Source organism: Pochonia chlamydosporia, chromosome 5, assembly GCF_001653235.2.
Source record: "Pochonia chlamydosporia 170 chromosome 5, whole genome shotgun sequence".
Taxonomy (NCBI): domain Eukaryota; kingdom Fungi; phylum Ascomycota; class Sordariomycetes; order Hypocreales; family Clavicipitaceae; genus Pochonia; species Pochonia chlamydosporia.
The window spans coordinates 4,080,839-4,096,824 of record NC_035794.1 but is presented as its reverse complement, the minus strand read 5'-3'; the positions used below and the strand labels follow the sequence as shown (position 1 = coordinate 4,096,824).

The 15,986-nt window shown below is 49.2% G+C and overlaps 7 protein-coding genes across 7 annotated transcripts; 4 read left to right on the top strand and 3 right to left on the bottom strand.

The window, feature by feature from the left end:
• Window positions 1–303: 303 nt before the first annotated feature.
• Window positions 304–2,960, bottom strand: VFPPC_06539 (C6 transcription factor (PrnA); the record flags this gene model as incomplete). The annotated part of the gene is made up of 6 exons (XM_018285557.1): window positions 304–1,222; window positions 1,276–1,446; window positions 1,498–2,132; window positions 2,200–2,285; window positions 2,342–2,586; window positions 2,884–2,960. The coding sequence occupies 6 exons, from the start codon at window positions 2,958–2,960 to the stop codon at window positions 304–306; spliced, it is 2,133 nt and encodes a 710-aa protein (XP_018142758.1).
• Window positions 2,961–3,351: 391 nt separating this feature from the next.
• On the bottom strand, window positions 3,352–5,068 carry VFPPC_06538 (aminotransferase class-III; the record flags this gene model as incomplete). Its single annotated transcript, XM_022428518.1, has 7 exons — window positions 3,352–3,401; window positions 3,464–3,597; window positions 3,648–3,739; window positions 3,794–3,875; window positions 3,931–4,782; window positions 4,834–4,869; window positions 4,929–5,068. The coding sequence occupies 7 exons, from the start codon at window positions 5,066–5,068 to the stop codon at window positions 3,352–3,354; spliced, it is 1,386 nt and encodes a 461-aa protein (XP_022284336.1).
• Window positions 5,069–5,542: 474 nt separating this feature from the next.
• VFPPC_06537 (succinate-semialdehyde dehydrogenase) lies at window positions 5,543–7,206 on the top strand (the record flags this gene model as incomplete). Its single annotated transcript, XM_018285555.1, has 4 exons — window positions 5,543–5,560; window positions 5,617–5,704; window positions 5,763–7,004; window positions 7,085–7,206. 4 exons carry the CDS (start codon window positions 5,543–5,545, stop codon window positions 7,204–7,206), a joined length of 1,470 nt encoding a protein of 489 aa, XP_018142756.1.
• A 699-nt stretch (window positions 7,207–7,905) lies between these two features.
• On the top strand, window positions 7,906–8,628 carry VFPPC_06536 (haloacid dehalogenase; the record flags this gene model as incomplete). Its single annotated transcript, XM_018285554.1, has 1 exon — window positions 7,906–8,628. The coding sequence occupies one exon, from the start codon at window positions 7,906–7,908 to the stop codon at window positions 8,626–8,628; it is 723 nt and encodes a 240-aa protein (XP_018142755.1).
• Window positions 8,629–9,940: 1,312 nt separating this feature from the next.
• Window positions 9,941–11,247, top strand: VFPPC_06535 (alkaline proteinase precursor; the record flags this gene model as incomplete). Its single annotated transcript, XM_018285553.1, has 2 exons — window positions 9,941–10,225; window positions 10,288–11,247. The coding sequence occupies 2 exons, from the start codon at window positions 9,941–9,943 to the stop codon at window positions 11,245–11,247; spliced, it is 1,245 nt and encodes a 414-aa protein (XP_018142754.1).
• Window positions 11,248–11,454: 207 nt separating this feature from the next.
• VFPPC_14067 (O-methyltransferase) lies at window positions 11,455–12,217 on the bottom strand (the record flags this gene model as incomplete). Its single annotated transcript, XM_018291838.1, has 2 exons — window positions 11,455–11,660; window positions 11,719–12,217. The coding sequence occupies 2 exons, from the start codon at window positions 12,215–12,217 to the stop codon at window positions 11,455–11,457; spliced, it is 705 nt and encodes a 234-aa protein (XP_018142753.1).
• A 2,421-nt stretch (window positions 12,218–14,638) lies between these two features.
• On the top strand, window positions 14,639–15,637 carry VFPPC_06534 (3-oxoacyl-(acyl-carrier-protein) reductase; the record flags this gene model as incomplete). Its single annotated transcript, XM_018285552.1, has 2 exons — window positions 14,639–15,264; window positions 15,337–15,637. The coding sequence occupies 2 exons, from the start codon at window positions 14,639–14,641 to the stop codon at window positions 15,635–15,637; spliced, it is 927 nt and encodes a 308-aa protein (XP_018142752.1).
• Between the last annotated feature and the right edge of the window lie 349 nt (window positions 15,638–15,986).

Sequence of the window (15,986 nt, the reverse complement as noted above, 5' to 3'; positions counted from 1 at the left end):
GCGATTAGGAATGACACTAAAATAGTTGCAGCTGTTATATCTGCGGTGTGGTGCCCCCACGCCAGACTTTTGTCCGTGTTTTGTTCGACTTCTTGTCCTATTTGTAGCACTTATGCCATCCTCTGGTGAGGGTGAGACCTTCCGTTGCAACTCCACGCAACAAGCGCCACGCATCAAACAGTTCAAGTTTTGCTGCCGAGTTACATCCCGTACCGCATAGGGTTATGCTCTTCGTGGGGGTTTGCTCATAGAAGACAACCACCAAATGTGATACATTCTCCCCAACTTCAACCGTTGAGGCTTTCAACCGGCTCCGAAATCATGACCGGATCCGAAATCTGCTCCGAAAAAGGTTGACAAATCCTCTGGATTCTGTGGGAACGAGGCAAAGGTTCCGTCTACTCCGAAGAAGGGCGTGCAGGAGGCCGCGTACATCATATCGTGTGCGCTTTCATCCGTACTTGGTCTTCCCAAATTGGTCGCAGGCGGTGCCATCGCCAAGTTATTGCTCTGCGGACTATCTTCAGGCAGGGATAATGTGGACGGGTCATTCTTCCAAGTCTGTTGCCACCGCTGGAATCGCCGATACTCTGACTCGCCAGTAGACTTTTCTGAAGTTTGGTCCGTGGAGTAGATGTTGGCAATTGCATTCTCGAATGCCTGTATCAGTGAGAGCTCGGATTGTGCGGATTCACTACCCGAGGACATTTCCTTGAGCATGGAAAGTCCGTCTCGTAAAGACTGACGGAATCTATACGTTTTCTGCTGAAGGCATTGTGTTGTGATGACAAGAAGGGCTGCTCGACAAGAGCTGAACTCCGTGTATGAAGCCCGAGCGAGGCCGATGCTGTTGCGAATAGCACGGCACGTGTCTATGACTAGCATGGCGGCTTTCACACAGTCGCTAACAAGTGTCGCCCGTAGCCTTTTTCGGGTTAATGAGGCGTTGGAGGATTCCTTGGGTGATGATTCTGAGACGCTGGAACTGTCACCTTGGCGGAGTTGGGGAAGTATGAAGACTCTGCCAATAAACATGCGCACTAGGCAGTATTCCAGTTTTAAATGTAATCTGCCCCGTGAAGTATTTGTCAATGCCGTGGGCTCCTTGCAGGCGATGTCATCTGGAAGGGAATTCCACCATCGTTCGAGATCATGCTGCATGTCGACCAGTCGGGCCAGGCCGTCATTCATCTCGGTTTTGGGGGATGTTCGGAGGAGGGTTCTGTACGACTATTAGTGCGGATACGACATGTGAGTTGAAGTAGCTAAATGTACATTTCTCTAGACAGTTTATCTAGCTTTTCATTGAGTTGTAGCGTTGCCAAAAGCTGGGCGTTGTGAGTAGGTTTCGACGATGGCCAGGTTTGTGGATTGTCAGTTGGAAAATCAGCATCTACATCAGCATTGGATATGGAAGTCGGACGACCATGAAAGATACCGACTCGTCTAGACTCTCATTAGTATGTGCAGCGAATAAGTTGGGACGGTGTAATATACTTCTCTATCGTGTAGATGGTCCACCAAACACGATTCCGCGTCTCGCAAGTGGCGGCATCCAAGTCAATGCCAGAATATTTTCTGTGCATGCCATTTTGGATGGCTAACTTCAGCGCCAAGCTAAGATAGATGTACGATAGACCCGATGCGTCAATTGGCAATGTGTAGATGCCCATCAGCAGACAAGCCTGCACACATTCCAAGGATGACAATGTAATGACATCCGACAATAGTCGACTGGCTTGTTGATAGAAGAGAATACCAACGGCATCCTCGGAAAAGCTGCCAGGCCCTGATGATTCATTTCCCGCAAGCCCATTTGTTCCATCTGCCAGCATCTCGAGGTACGCATATTGTGTTCCAATTGCAAGCAGACTGAATATCATGCAGACGACCCCGACATCACGCCAAGTTATCAGCGATGGGTTGTCGTACACCAAGTCTAATTTGGTCTTGAGCCAGTTCCTCTCTACAAAGCAGTAGTTTGCCTCGGCATGAGTGAAAAAACAGTTGATGAGAAACTCGGCAATTGCTCTGGGAGGAAGCCGAGACAGTGAAGATAATGCGACGGCGGGCGATTGCAATTCTTCAGCGCGGTAGTATTCTTTGAAGTTTGTAATCGAGCCAGCCGGTTTCTAGCAGCCATTAGCTTCGATGGGAAACTCATTGATAAGGCTGAGAAACCGAGTAATATGTCCTTACATTGAGGCCGTCGGTTGGCACACCTTGATCAATCCATTTTTTTATGCGCATAGAAAAGTTCCAATGCGAAAACTCTCCAGAGTAGTCTGTCATAGGATGAGCACACAAACCGAAACCTAGTCTTCGGCTCTCAGCAGCTTACGGGTAATGTTCTCGTGAACCGGCTCTACGCTGAATTTATCATCAACCCGATCAGAGTCAGAACCTTGGGAAGATTCATCCGCCGGCCTTGCCGCAGCCAGAGCTCCTCCTGATGTTTCTGCAAGGCGCTTCAACGTGTCTATATCCAGTACTCGGCTGTCACCTGCGCATTTTTGAGCAATCCTCTCAAGGTATGCCAGTCTCTGTGCAGCCTCTGAGCTCTCGTTATCATCAGGAGACAACGCCCTTTGCTCCCATTAGCCCATGGACCTCACGCGATGAGTGTGTAGCAGCTTCAAACCTTTTCGTTTCGCCTTGCCGGACTCGTGGACTCGTTCTCGGTCCGGCTTGTCCTGCGCGCTGTGAGAACTCACACTCTTTACCGAGCCGGAAACACCTTCGACATGGTATTCCGCCGTCACACTTTTCCTTTTGTCGACGACAACTGTCACATCTACAAATTGGTCAGCCACTCGGCATTGGTCATCCACTGTTCACAGCGTGAATTGCAGGAGAGCATAAGCACAACACGGATGCACTTACGCCCGAGCCGCCCTCTTCCGGTCTCTTTCCACCATGCGAAGCTGCCTCGACCGCTGAGGGCTATTCGGCAGATCCATGGCCTACGACGGCGACATGGATACGTCCTTCAGCACGATAATGATGTGGTCTGGTATGGAAGCTTGAGATGGAGCACTGAGATTTGCATTCCGATGGGTAGGATTTCGCGTGGCGCAAAGTGTGGAGTTTAGATGACCAGCCAAACCAGTTCTCTCTAGTTAGTGGCGACTCACTTGGACAAGTGCCGTGCCAAGGATTATCTACAGTGATATGACAGTGGTAAATATATAAATATCTGCTATTCTGTGCCCTAAAGTTACGGCGCAACTGGTAGCCAATTCATATGCCTATATACAACAGCGCAACAACTAGATACAATATGCTCCCATTCCCAGTAGATTTTAATGCTGATAATTTTAAACTGATTTTACTTTTAAAATGGAATTCAATTTACGCAGAAGCAGCAAGTGCTTGGTCCAGAGCGCTCATCAAAGGTGCAACTATAAATGGTTAGTAGTCTGTATTTCACGGTCCATCCTGAGATGAAGAGATCGTAACTTACTGTGAGCCTCAGTGAAGATGAGCATGGGTCGAAGTCTCACGGTCTGGGTACCGCAGGTTCCAATGTTGATTCCGAGCTGCTTCATGGATTTGACTAGGCCAGCAGCATCTTGGGTGTCGAATGCAATGTACGTTCTGTCGTGTGTCAGTACGCGCGGATGAATGCTGGATTCAGTTCAACTTACCCCATGCCCTTACCACGCAAATTCTTAACGTGATTGGGATATTTGGTGGCCAACTTCTCAAACTCTTTGTACAAGACTTCACCGACGCGAGCCTACGTGTTGTTAGAAGTTGGCCACGTAGCTGCCGAGTCCACGGTTAAACTTACACATTGGCCAGCGAGATCCTTGCTCAGGATCTCCTGAACGACAGCCTTGCTCATAATCACACGGGCTGGGTCGCCAATCCACCTGCGATAGTTAGCATCCAAACAGTTCACCGCATGAAAAGGATATTGAAACGTACGTGTTGAACTGACGGTAAGCCTTGTCGGGGACCAACTGAGCGTTGCCAAAGAAATAGCCAGCGGTCTGCGCCTTCTTAGAAAAGGTAACCATATCAGGAGGCGAATTGAGATTCCAGTGCTGGTGACCCCAGAACTTGCCAGTCGCACCAAATCCAGTTTGCACCTCGTCGGCAATCATCATAACGCCATGCTTAGCAGTGATATCACGCAAGCCCTGGAAGAAGGCAGCAGAGGCGTGGTTGTCGCCACCTTCACTCTGAATAGGCTCAACGATCAATCCAGCAACCGGGCAGTGCCATGAAGTAATAAGCTCTTCCACCTTGGCGAGACATCGCTTCTCCTCCGCGGCATTCTCAGCCTCGTGCTTCTCAAGAGGATACTTCAGCGCAGGGAAGGGAGCTTGTGGCCAGTTGAACGAGGGAATGTCCAGTTTGTGAACGGCTTTTGATCGAGTGGTTGACAAACTGCCGAATCCACGGCCATGGAATGAGTTGGCAAAGCTGAGGATGGCGAGGTCGGGGGAACCAGGCTTGGCGTTGTTGAGGCATGAGCTGATCTCTTCGGCGGACCAGTCAACACCCTCGCCACGCTGCTTTCGTCGGTACAGCATGAAAGCTGCCTTGTAGGCGAGCTCGTTGGCTTCGGAGCCAGATTGTGCGGTGAAGATCTTGTCCAGACCGGGGGGCGCAGCTGCTAACAGACCATTCTTCAAGATGTCGTGCCATTGATTAGATGGGAAGTTGCCGATGGCAGGTCTGTTGACAAGTGCTGAGATGATCTCAGGAGATTGGGCGGCTTTGATGAGAGCAGGGTTGTTGTAGCCAACAGGAATAGAGGCGATTTGTGAGTAGCTGCTTACATTAGTTGAGTTCATCACCTTTCTCTCCCATAAAGTAGCTTACACATCGAGATATCTGTTGCCGTCAACATCGACAATGCTGCACAAGCTGTTAGCACACTGTCGCAGGTGCAAGGGCAATAAATTGGGCTCGCATACTAGTTTCCTTCGCTCTTATCGTAATCCACAACAAAGTGAACTGCGCGAGAGTCAAAAATGGTGTTGAGCTGCTCTGAGGCCTGTTTGGAAGCAGGACCAGGCACTGCCGTCGCCACCGAAATATCGAGGACTCCAGACATGTTGAGGAGGGTGTGTTATGATGTGTGTGGTGAGGCTGATTTCAGACGCAGACAACTTCTTCTCGTATCAAGAGCTGTCTCCGTGCTTTTATTTGCTATTTTGGAAGACGCTTCTTACTTTCATGAGGTGCTACCTTTAATATACCTATCTGCCCCAGTGCTTCCATGAGCCGGTCCGGTCTCGTTCTTCGGCCGCGGATCCCGGATCCACATGCCGGCGCCAGATGACCATGATGGCTTACAATGCGACCGGCTGGTCGGGAAATGCCGTGTTTCGACTGAAGAGTCTGGGTGAAGTGGAATTTTGACTGTTTAATTAGTAAGTAATATCAGAATTATGTGCGTTTGAGCTTAATGGAGTTATTCGTGGCGGTTCCGGTTGTGAAGAGTATATAGTTGCTCGGCCCACGTCATCTAAGAGAGTGGAAATAGTTGCATGCACATTTGTACCTCGTCTATATTATTTTAGCAACGATGAGCCCCTCATACACTGTGAGTCTAATATACTAAAGGTAAAACTCAATAAAATATTAACGGTATTCATGTAGCTCCGCGACTCGTCGCTTCTTCCGACAAAATGCTACGTCAATGGTGCTTGGGTGGACGCAGCGTCGGGTCGTCGATTCGCCGTAGAGAGTAAGTCACATCTCACTTCAAGCATATAGGTGATCATGGCTTACATCTCATACAATAGACCCATCTACTATGAAGGAGATAGCCACCTGCCCAGAATTTGATGCCGCCGATACTGAGACAGCCATCGCACATGCCAGCACAGCTTTCAAGGCATTTCGTGACACAGCTCCTCGGACCAGAGCCCGTCTTCTCAGACGTTGGAGTGATCTTATGCTAGAGAACATTGACGATCTAGCGTACATCATCACCATAGAAAATGGCAAGCCTCTTGCAGATGCCAGAACTGAGGTTGCTTACGCGGCCAGTTTCTTCGAATGGTTCTCCGAGGAAGCTGCAAGAATTTACGGCGACACCATCACTGCAAGCAACCGCAGCTGTCGCATCATCACACTCAAGGAGCCCGTGGGAGTTTGTGGCTTAATTGCGCCTTGGAACTTCCCTGCTGCCATGATCACCAGAAAAGTTGGACCAGCGCTGGCGGCCGGATGCTCTGTTGTAGTCAAAGCACCAGCCGAAGCTCCATTTTCTGCTCTCGCATTGGCGGAGCTCGCTCATAGAGCCGGAATTCCCAAAGGAGTTGTCAACATCATCACGGCTGCTGAGAATACAGTAGCGGTTGGAAAGATTCTCACAACACACCCTACTATCAAGAAGGTCTCTTTCACGGGATCTACCCCAGTAGGAAAGTTGCTTATGAACCAGGCTTCATCTACGATTAAGAAGCTCTCATTTGAGCTCGGCGGAAACGCTCCATTCATCGTGTTTGATGACGCCGACTTGCAAGTTGCCATTCGGGGAGTAATTGCATGCAAGTTCCGCATCAGCGGCCAGACCTGCGTTTGCGCAAACAGGATTCTGGTACATCGCAGTGTTTATGACGACTTTTTGCGACTTCTGGTAGACGAGGTTAAGAAATTCGTCGTTGGCGATGGGTTGAGTGAGACCACTACCCATGGGCCACTCATACATGGTCGCGCCGTACAGAAGGTTGACGAGCATGTCAAAGATGCCGTCGCAAAGGGCGCCCGTTTGGCACATGGTGGACATCGGCTCCCGGAATTGGGACCTAATTTCTTTGATCTCACTGTCCTCGCTGATATGACGCCTGAAATGAGAATATGCCAGGAGGAGACCTTTGGCCCGGTGGCCGCCATCTTCCCCTTTGACACTGAGGAGGAGGCTATTCAGCTGGCGAATAATACTGAGGTAGGGTTGGCCGGATACTTCTTCAGCAAGGACGTGAGCCGTTGCTGGAGAGTTGCAGAGGCATTGGAGGTAGGCATGGTGGGTGTTAATACGGGTAAGTTCACAGCCTGAAACTCGGTCATCACCGTCATGGAATTTCCAAGACATTTTAGTTTGCTAACATCGTCCGTACAGGAGCCATTAGTGATCCAGCTGCACCTTTCGGGGGAGTCAAGGAGAGTGGATTTGGCAGAGAGGGAAGCAAGTATGGCGTAGACGAGTATGTTACTACTAAAATGGTAATGATGGGAATTTAAGCGTGCGAAAGTAGACATGTATCATATTTAGATGATAGAGTGAATATTCGATCACATAAAACGGAACAACACAATGGGTGAACCTGGTAGTTTGTGTATCTGATGCCTGGCCAGGTGCAGGTCGGTCTGGTCTTCCACGGGCCCCTACACAGATACTTCAACATAAAAAGGTAATGACCGCTTTGTGCCTCTGGCCGTTTCAAGATGTCCGCAGCTTCACATCGACTATTGCCCAATCCCCAATTACGTATCTTAATCCATTTGAGCGGACCTAACGAGAATGAGCCGGCTGTCTTAGGCTTCAACCGGTTGGCTTGAAGTGGGACCGGAACCGGAACCGGATCTTGGACCGGATATCATGGCTCAACTTGCCTAAGATCCCAAACATGAGTGGCAACAATAGATGGTGGGGTAAGGAGATGGAGAAACGCTGATGAGCCGTACATATGCGGATGTCTGTCTCAAGTTTGTCGTTCGCAGGGCGTGAAACTCATTCTTGAAGCTTCGATGCGATAGTAAATGGCCATCTGGATTATACCTATAGCCGCATTGCATGAGATAGAATTGTAAAGCTCTTTGAAGTCCAAGTTTCGTGCATAAATACGGCGGCATTCCCAAGCTACCTTACGTCTGTCAATTAGTTCATAACTTCATTCCATCCTGAGACCGTCCTCCTAATTAAAAACAACAAGATTGATAATGGCCAAACTCTCCGACTACAAAGTCCTCACCTTTGACTGCTACGGCACTATCATAGACTGGGAAACCGGTGTTCTTAAAGCCCTCCAGCCGCTTCTAGAAGTCAACAATGCCACATTCTCTCGACAAGAGCTGCTCAAAGTGTACTCGGAATGCGAAGCCGCCCAGCAAGCAAAGACTCCAGACCTTGCTTACCACAAGCTTGTAACCACAATCCACCCGCAAGTCGCTGCAAAGCTCGGCCTCAAAGAGCCCAGTGCCGAGGACAACGACTCATTTGGTGCCTCTGTTGGCCAATGGCCTGCATTTCCTGATTCGGTAGATGCACTCCGCCGTCTTTCGAAACACTACAAACTCGTCATATTATCCAACGTGGACCGTGAGTCGTTTGCAAAGACCAATGCTGGGCCTCTGCAGGGTCTACCCTTTGATCTGATCATCACAGCCCAAGATGTTGGTAGCTACAAGCCAGATCTGCGTAATTTTGAGTACATGGTCGGCAAAGTAAGAGACAAGTTTGGCGTGGGGAAGGATCATATTATTCAGACCGCACAAAGTCAGTTCCACGATCATCATCCCGCAAAGAAGATGGGTATCAAGTCGAGTTGGATTGTACGCCCAGGAGCATTGATGGGTAATAGAGCAGAGGAGATTTACGATTGGAAATTTGACACTTTGGGAGATATGGCGGATACAGTTGAAGCAAATTCTGGGGATAGATGAGCTGCCTTCTTTGGGAGAATAACGAATTGACAGATCAGATGATTGCTTTCTAATCACTACATCGTAGTGTTCGAGATGTATGGCCCGTGTGCTCATGGGAAGCCAGGAACGGACTGCAAAAGGTCCTCGGCGAGATTTCACTGGCCTGGACTCTCAAGACGTAGCATTCTGTGTGAGACATACATCTGTTAGTCAACGCTGGACTTAAGCGAGGGCACATTTCGGACGACTTTCTAGAATTGGTAAAATACGTATGACTGTAGTTCATCTGACGTTGGTTGAGGAGCAACTAAGAAGCCAATGCCAACACGTCCTTATAGTATCACTGCATACAGTTTCGTCCACTCAGGCATAGGATAGTTGGGGCTCAAGTAAAGTAAACGAAGTTTGGGTTACAAATGACACCTTGGCGTTTAGGTTGTCATGCATAACTACCTGTTTAAGATGGACCCCAGATCTTCTCATCGACTAAAGTGCCTCGGTTGTGGGAGCCGGCTTGACCGATTCCGAGTGAGGGACACGGATCGGGGCTATTTTGTTGTCCCTTTGCACTGTGAATTCAGGACAAGAAACCGGCACTAAGTTGCGGTGGATAATGCCCCTGCTGGATTTCCGATCATATACTGTGATATATCTGAGAAGAGCTAACCGTCCTTCCATTGAACCTTTGGCCCAAACATTGCATTCTTCCAGTGCACTTCAAAACTCTTCGTCATTCCTCTTCAAGTATGCGGCGATTTCACAACGTCGACCGGGGCAATTCCCATCTCCGACCATGGGATACCAGTTTGACTTGCAGCGGGGAAGCTGTTGGTCTGAGATAAGGGATGCATCACCACTGACTCGGGGATCTTAAGGAGATCCGTGCAGGTTACATGATGGAAGGCGCAGATGCGAGAACAATGTTGGTATGGTGCACCTGGCTGACATTCGACCGAGCCACGGGGAACACGTCCCTAGATCAAACACTTCCATAATGCTCTCACATCATCATTTTCGCCAAGGTCCTCACATATGCAAGTATAATACGAGCTTCCCTTTCAGACAGTGCACGTCTTCGATTACATGTGGTGATGGTTGATCCTGGCCAGCTGTTTGCATTGCAGGGGCTCTTTGACAGATAATGCTTCCAGCACATCGTGGCTATTGAATTGAGCTAGAGCATAAACAGAAGTTGGTTTTTACATAGGACATGGGAATCACTTTGTCCAAAGGATATAAATTGGGGTCATCGGCCGCTTCTCAGTAGATGAACAAGTGAGACACACAAGACAATCACTCTCATAGAACTGGACTTTTGACACAACTCAGAATGGTAAGCGTTAAACAGGTCGTTTTTGCGGTATTTGCACTTGCGGGGCAGACCATTGCAGGTGACAATGCCGTTTTCGACAAGTACATTATCACACTGAAGGATGGGGTCAGTGGACGCTCGTTTGACAAACACATGAAGTGGATTAAAGATGTCCAGTCGAGGGTTCCATCCCGGAATCGTGGCTCTGGTGTCGAGAAGAAGTACAATACCGACTTTGGATACAATGGCTATGTTGGATCCTTTGATGAGGCTACACTGGCTGAAATCAGGGCCAGCCCCGAGGTAGGCTTTCGTTCTCAACGATTGTAGATAGGTGACACCGGCTGACGAAGAGCAAACCACAGGTCCAAGCTGTTGAAAAGGATGCCCCGGTCTATCTTTCTGTGATGCCAGAGGAGGATACCAAGCTTCAGCGGAGAGCCAGGAAGCTGGGCAAGAGAGCGGAAGTTGAGCAAAAGAATGCTCCATGGGGACTGGCAACCGTTTCTCACCGATACCCCAATGCACTGGAATACAACTACAACGATGCCGCAGGGCGAGACACCTACGCGTACGTTGTAGATACTGGCGTTCGCCAAACTCATAATGAGTTTGATGGCGGCCGGGTCCTTCAAGGGTATACTGCATTTGATTCTCACGAAGATTCTTTTGGCCATGGAACCCACGTTGCTGGCACCATCGCCGGCAAGACATACGGCGTTGCCAAGGAGGCCAACATCATTGCCGTGAAGGTTTTCAACGGCAGTTCGTCAACCATGGAGATAACTCTCGGTGGGTTCAACTGGGCAGTCACGGACATTCTCAAGAACAACCGGACCGGCAGGGCCGTGATAAGCATGTCTTTCGGCGGTGGAGCCACTGAAGCTTTTAATACTGCTGTTGACAGAGCTTCAGCCCACGGTGTTGTGAGCGTCGCCTCTGCGGGTAACTCCTATGACGATTCTTCCTATTATTCCCCGGCCTCCGCCAAGAGTGCTATCTGTGTTGGTGCCATTGGTCAATCTTGGTATATGGCAGACTTCTCCAACTTTGGCCCTAACAATGATATTTTTGGGCCTGGAGTTGGCGTTTTATCCTCCTGGATCGACGATGATAAATCGACGAGAAAGCTGTCCGGTACTTCCATGGCAGCTCCTCATATTTCAGGGCTTGTGCTCAATGCCATGTCAGTGAATGGGATCACTGGTGTTGAGCCAGTTACGCAGCACCTCATCAAAACTGCTACGAGGAACAAGATTGAGGGTGGTGTTCACGGCTCCCCTAACTTGATTGGAAACAACAACGTTCCCGGCCAGTGGCAGTAGATGTATAAGAGGAGTCAATTGTATCAGAATGGCATGTAGCGATGGTCAGGATCAACAGTGAGGAGGAATGGGGCTGTGGGCAATGGCAATCTGATCAGCAGATGAGGTTCACTTTCTAAGACGATAGTGGGTTTCTGGCTTTCATTTGATGAATCTCGGAACTGATGAGAGGGCAATAACTCGCCGGTGTGAGGTGTATAATGATGACTACTTTGGAACATAAATACTCATCTCCAAGCCCTTATTATACGGCAGTGTCAAATTGATGAATGAACTCTGCGGCCCACGCAGATACTCCAAGAGATCCTTGTACCCATTCACGGAACCGATCGTGTTGTCAGTGATAACAACTGCACCTGGTCGCATCTTGGGCTGAACAACCTGCAGCGTCGGCAGTGCCATCGGGGTCCAAACTAGGGACTCAATTAGTTTCTAGTATTTTTCAAAGACGAGGGTTAGATCTGAACTCACTATCCAATAATAAAAGATCCACATCCTCGAGATTCTCCTTGAGAGTTTCCCTCAAGTCACCCTCACGAAGGTCAATGACATCAACCACATCTTTCCCACACTCGTTCCAATTCTCTCTTGCTACCGCCGCCTTGGTCGGCTCATGCTCCGTTGCAATCACTCTAGCGGGTTTGCCTCCACCAGCAGCATTGGCAGCCGCAGCAAGGGCCAGGTAAATGGTGCTGACACCAAACGAGGTTCCGGCTTCGACGATGGTTCTCGCACCGGTCGCACGGCAAAGTGCATACACATACTGAGCCTTATTCTGGTCGAGGGCGATGAACTTGTCGCGCATTACTTCAGCTTGTGTGCGTTCCTTGAAGTCATCCTTGGTAATCTTGGACTCTTGGTCCAGAGACTTGGCGTGAAGTTGGTCAAGGAGCTTGATGATGTGAGGTGGCACACCAGCCAGTGCGTTTTCTGGGGGAGCCGTATATGCTGGTGCTTCGGCTGATGACATTTTGGCGGTGGCTTTGTTCAAATTCGTGAAAAGAAGTTTAACTCAACAGTTTGTGAATATCTTTGGATCTTAAGGTGTCTAGAAGAATGGGAAATTCACGGTCGCAATTTATTCTGTTTATAAAGGGCGTGACAACCCCACCTGGCCTGCGTCTGGCCACGCTTGGTGAATCACACCAGACAACACCGAAGATAACTCCGACAAGTGGAAACATGAGATATAAATACAAAGAACGGGGTTATCCTGTCGGATTGGGTTGATTGGGCTCCGACACAAAATTGCGATACAGTGTGGTGGCACTTGTGAGGCTCCTATCACCACGCCTGCCACGATGTTTCGGAGGCGATGCCGGCGGCAAACCTGAGTCCTGCAATTACCGAAGTTAGTTAGAAAGTCTGAATACGAGTAACTATTAGATGAAGGCTGAGTCTTTACAATTGCCCACTGAAGCATGACCTCGGCATGCAGGCTATCGGACAGTATTGTCACTTCGTCACCCATCATCCACCACCTATCTGATGATCAGATATAATCAGCCCAAGGCAAAGGCTCCCGCTTGAATGATCTCATTATCCACGAGAGCGGGCTTGGAGACCAATGATGATGCCAAAATGAGTGAAGGGGGCCTCAATACTAGAGATTGCGCAGACGGCGATTCGAGCCGTGGCAGATCATCAACTTAGGTTGATCGTGTATTGGACAAGCTTCCCAGTGTGTTTGCTTCATAGGAAGCCGAGTCACATACGGTAGACCGCAGACGCGGCTCCGGCGACAAGGTTATACGACGCTTCGAGCTGTGGGTGGTGCCATCGACAACATCATCTTGGGTCACCTTGGGTGCCATTTTGGACCAGCCTTCTCATTATGAGACTTCGTAGATGTGTTCCGTTGCATGCGCAGGCGATGGCATCCAAGATTCATGGCACCTTTGTCGAGGTTAACTCTCATAGCCTTGGCAGCGTTGAGAGAGACGGAATTGACCAGAGCTTTACCGAGGTTATGCAGATGGTGCTCATTCGTCATTAACTGAATTGGCCTGCGGCATCTTATAGGGTTTCGCCTTGGACAATACCGACCTGAAGAGACTAGACATGAAGAATTATCAGAGCGCTATTATCGGAACTAGTGCTTTTGAGCAATGGATCTCACGAGGGAAACTAAATTATAATGGAAGTGAGTGAAAGATAAAGCAAGTAAGGTGTCAAAGCGGGTTTATCAGAGCTAATCCAACGTTTGTCAAACGAATTCAGCTAGGCTTTTGGAGAAAATTACGTGGTTTGCAAGGCCAAGGCTCCAAAGTAAGTGTTGATCTCGAATTGTTGGAGGCCGGCAACACTCACATCATTCTCACTATATGCAACTCCGAAGTGCCGTGTTTGAAGTCTCCAGCTTGCAAATGTACCCTCGGTAGAGCATAATGAGCCAGATCATATGTCTCACTTAATACATCCGGTAAATAAATGTCGCAAGCTTAATTTAAAGACCCGTCGTCTGAGTATGACCGGCTACATCTCAATTGACATGAACAGGGTATCCCGATTAGGCGACGGCGGCTATTCCTGGGTCTCACCGTGCTTAGTTTCGGTAACAGGCCCGATGAAGAATCTGGAGAACATTTTCCCGCAATTGTATCCCGCAGTGTGGAGATGGCACTAACATCTCAATCTCGCTTCTCGAAGATGAAGTTGCGTTCAAGATCAATCAGCTCTTAGTCTGCCGTCGGATATTTAGGACGGCGGTGTGGGCGCCTTTCCCCGACGGCATTCAAAGCACCACACGCATCTTGCTCCGTCATTTCGCCTCCACATTCTACGAAATTACCCACTCATTCTCGAACATCAACGTTCCTCAACCAACCACATCCATCGCCATGTCCAACACAATGGGGCACTGCATCTGCCCAAACTATTCCGAGCCACGTCCGACAGTACCAGGCAGATCGATGAAGATCCAAACTACAGTCTGTATTTGCTGGCTCCCCTCCAAATGTCTGCCACTCCGCATCACCCTATGGAAACACGTCAAACCACTCAGCCATTTTGCTCGCTCCTCGGTAGAAATGTCGGATTCTCACACTTCGGGTTATTGTTTCCCATCCAGTTGGTGGGTCAATTTTGTGCCGAGCAAAATACCAGAGTGACTGAATCTTGAGCCGTTCAAAAAGGAACCTACGTCTCACCTTGCAGCCGCATACTACCCTTTTGTACTTCCATATTCCTGTTCCCATATCAAGGCGTCAAGTATACTTCGTATATCCACTTGTTGTTGACAACACGACTCGGTATATATGGGCTTGCCATCAACTTCCACGCCTCCACAGCTACATTAAACTAGCCAGCGTTGCACTTGTCTTTTATCAGAACTCCACGGGAGTACTTATACCTTCTTTTGTCCTCGTTCCTTCCGCAATTATCCTCATCCATGACTGACGTCAAAACGCGACGCTCGGCACCAGAGCACCTCGAGCACTTGAGCTCTCCCAAGCGGCAGCGCATCCAAGACCCAAGCCCTTCAAATCCCATCACTGCATCGACTTCTGCAACCATGACGCAAACAAATGGAGTTTCATATACTCCCCTACAAGGGAAGGTGTATGGCATTACAGGTGGCGCAAGCGGCATCGGTCTGGCTACGTCGCAAGCACTCTCCCGCAAAGGGGCGACAGTGTGCATTGCAGACATTGATCCCAAGGCCATGAAAGAAGCTGAGGAATACTTTGGGGGCTTGGGGGCGCCGCACATGATCACGAGGGTGGACGTCTCGAAGCGAAAGCAGGTTGACGACTGGGTTACGTCCATCATTGAGAAGTACGGGCGTCTGGATGGTGCGGCAAATGTCGCAGGCGTGATTGGCAAAGATCATGGAATTGCATCCGTTGCTGAGCTGGATGACGACGAGTGGGATAAGATTATTGGCGTAAACTTGACAGGCACAATGTATTGTCTGCGGGCTGAGCTGCGGAACGTTGTTGATGGTGGTTCCATTGTCAATGTCTCGTCAATTCATGGACTAAAAGGCAAGTTTCCCCCAAATCAAGCACAACACGTGTAAACTCTTTTATAAAACTGTGTCACAATTCACTAGACACAACTAGCTAACAAGTCTACAGGCTTTGCAAGACACGCCGCCTACGATGCCAGTAAACACGGTATGGTCGGTCTCACCAAGGCGGCCGCCCTCGAAAACGGCGATCGTGAGATCCGTGTAAACTCCGTTGCTCCCGGCGCCATCTACACCCCACTGATGCAAAAGAACTGGGACTTTGCGGGAAGACCCAAAGACGCGCCGTTTGATGATCCTTCTGCATTTAAGAGACAAGGCACGGCAGAGGAGACGGCAAACGTCATTGTGTTCCTGTTGGGCCCGGAGAGTACATTTGTTAGTGGGAGCGTGTACCAGGTGGATGGGGCTTGGATATAAAGCACCTCACAGAAGGTTGGAAGTTCATGTAGGAGTTTAGAGATACTCAATACAGCGCGCATTTACACCTATAAACACCAGACAACTATCAAGACGATGGTGTCGAAAATGTATGCCCTGTGTCAATGTGCAGCCAGAGCCGCATGTCCTTAAGAGAAAGCGTGCATCAAACCTTGTTACTGAGATATTTTCACACTCTCATAACTTTGTTGCTGAGATGTTCCCACACTCTCAACTGCTCTCCACTACCCAGCAAGCCTATTTAGAAACTTATAGAGCTCCAAGAAAGGTCGTACTCCCGGAATGTCACATCAATGCAAAATAGGCATCTGCACGATTTGGGCCTCAC